The 2,500-nt window shown below is 38.0% G+C and overlaps 1 protein-coding gene across 4 annotated transcripts in view; it reads right to left on the bottom strand.

Moving 5' to 3' along the window:
* The window catches only part of vps72a (vacuolar protein sorting 72 homolog a), a 12,494-nt gene that overhangs the window by 5,842 nt on the left and 4,152 nt on the right, over positions 1-2,500 (bottom strand). For all 4 annotated transcript variants that reach the window (XR_014629262.1, XR_014629263.1, XR_014629264.1 and 1 more), the window contains one exon: positions 59-170. Coding sequence is in view for 1 of the 4 variants with exons in the window: in XM_084424541.1 (XP_084280667.1) it covers positions 59-170 (112 nt within the window). In the remaining 3 variants the exon portion in view is untranslated. The remainder of the gene's footprint in view (positions 1-58; positions 171-2,500) is intronic.

Consider the following 2,500-nt stretch of genomic DNA (forward strand, 5'->3'; position numbering starts at 1 on the left):
CTCTTCAGCATTTGCATATTTAAATCCTTTTCTTTTGTCCGCTCCGTATTTTCCTCACTTTCTCCGTAGTCCTGCAGCTCCTGAATGATGCGTCTCTCCACTTTGGGTCGTTCAGTCTTTAATTCTTCAGTCACTCGCTTGACTTTGGGCTTCGAGACCTTCAAAGGCTCCTGAAACACACACACACACACACACACAGTAGTGAGCAGACGTGTTGACGACAAGGGTTGGGAATCGAAAATCGAATACTTGAGGTCAGGACTCGGAAATAAAAAATGTAATTCCTCTTATCGATTCCTTTGTGAGCATTTCAATGTGACTTTAAACCACTCACACCCGAGACGACTCTGTTCTCTGTGCTGAACACGTGTGTGTGACTACACTGAGCAACTCTTACAGTGACAGAAGCCTAATATTCCTGTCGTCTCTATGATAACACTAATCAAACTACAGAAGACAGAAAATTCACTCGTTCTTCACTGAATAAGTCAAGTCAAGTTTATTTATATAGCGCTTTTCACAACACAGATTGTATCAAAGCAGCTTCACAGTATTAAATTAAAATAATACATCAATGTTTGTTTCTAGTGGAAGACGTCCACGTTTGGTAATGCTGATCAATAGTATTGTTGATTGATTAATTAAATTAAATATCCCCAAATATCCCCAACTGAGCAAGCCAAAGGCAACAGTGGCAAGGAACCGAAAAAATCCATCAAGTGACCCAATGGAGAAAAAAAAAACCTTGGGAGAACCCAGGCTCAGTCGGGGGCCAGTTCTCCTCTGGCGTTTATGAACTAGAGGCCGGATTGTAATTTGAACTGTAAGATTAAAAATATTATATGAATGCCTGGCTGAAGAGATGCGACTTTAATCTAGTTTTAAACTGGGAGAGCGAGTCTGAGCAACGAACAGTATCAGGAAGGCTATTCCAGAGTTTTGGAGCTAAATGTGAAAATGCTCTCCCTCCTTTGGTGGATCTGGATATCCTAGGTATGACCAAAAGCCTCGAATTTAGTGATCTTAAAGAGCGCGATGGATTATAGGGCGATAGAAGATCCGTTAAATAGACTGGAGCTAAGCCGTTTAGGGCTTTATAAGTCAGTAGCAATACCTTGTAATTAATACAGAACTTTATAGGTAACCAGTGTAGAGATGATAAAATCGGTGTTATATGATCATATTCTCTTGATCTAGTAAGAACTCTAGCGGCGGCATTTTGGACTAACTGTAGCTTGTTTATTGAGGATGCAGGACAACCGGCTAATAAAGCATTACAGTAATCTAGTCTCGAGGTCATGAATGCATGAACTAACTTTTCTGCATCAGAAACTGATAGCATATTACGTAGCTTAGCAATGTTTCTAAGGTGGAAAAAGGCTGTTCTTGTAACATATGAAATATGATTTTTGAAAGACAGGTTGCAATCTAATATAACACCCAGGTCTTTTACTGTAGAGGATAAAGTAACAGGACATCCTACTATATTAAAGTTGTATTGCGAGAGGTTTTGTGGGCGGTTTTTTGAACCGATGATTAGTACCTCTGTCTTGTCTGGATTTAATAAAAGAAAATTACGCGTCATCCAATCTTTTATATCTTTAACACACTCTGTCAATTTGGATAATTTAGCGTTTTCATCCGGCCGTGATGAAATATATATTTGAGTGTCATCAGCATAACAATGGAAACTAATTCCATGTTTCCTTATAATATCTCCAAGTGGCATCATATATATTGAGAATAACAGAGGGCCTAACACAGATCCCTGCGGCACTCCATAGTTTACTGGAGTTATGATCGATTTTTCTCCATTTAAATAGACAAAATGGTAGCGGTCAGATAAGTATGATCTGAACCAGCTTAATGCTTGTCCTTGAACACCAGTGTAGTTTTGTAGTCGATCTAAGAGTATTGTGTGATCTATAGTATCGAACGCAGCACTAAGATCAAGTAAAACTAGTATTGAGATACAGCCTTGGTCAGAAGCTAAAAGTAAATCATTTGTGATTTTAACGAGCGCAGTTTCAGTGCTATGGTGCGGCCTGAAACCAGACTGAAACTTCTCATAGATATCATTTTCTTGCAGGAAAGAGCCCAGTTGAGCGGACACCACTTTTTCTAATATTTTAGACATAAATGGAAGATTTGAAATGGGTCTATAATTTGCTAGATTATGTGGGTCTAATTGTGGTTTCTTAATGAGAGGTTTTATAACTGCCAGTTTAAATGTTCTTGGAACATGACCTAAAGATAAAGACGAGTTAATAATATTGAGGAGAGGCTCTTCCACTATAGGTAGTTTGATTAGTGAATAACTTTTGTAACTATATTTGTAATGTATATTTTATTTATAAAGTGCAGTGTTATTTTACATTTGATTACAGTTTCTGTATCTGAATGCAGGGGTTAAAGTGGGCCGGAACGGTCCAGAACTGTGTTCCGGCACCTCAGATAAATTAATAAATAAATTGATTGAAATCAAATCAAATCAAATCAT

The sequence above is a fragment of the Rutilus rutilus genome (genome assembly GCF_951802725.1).
Source record: "Rutilus rutilus genome assembly, chromosome: 11".
Lineage (NCBI taxonomy): Eukaryota > Metazoa > Chordata > Actinopteri > Cypriniformes > Leuciscidae > Rutilus > Rutilus rutilus.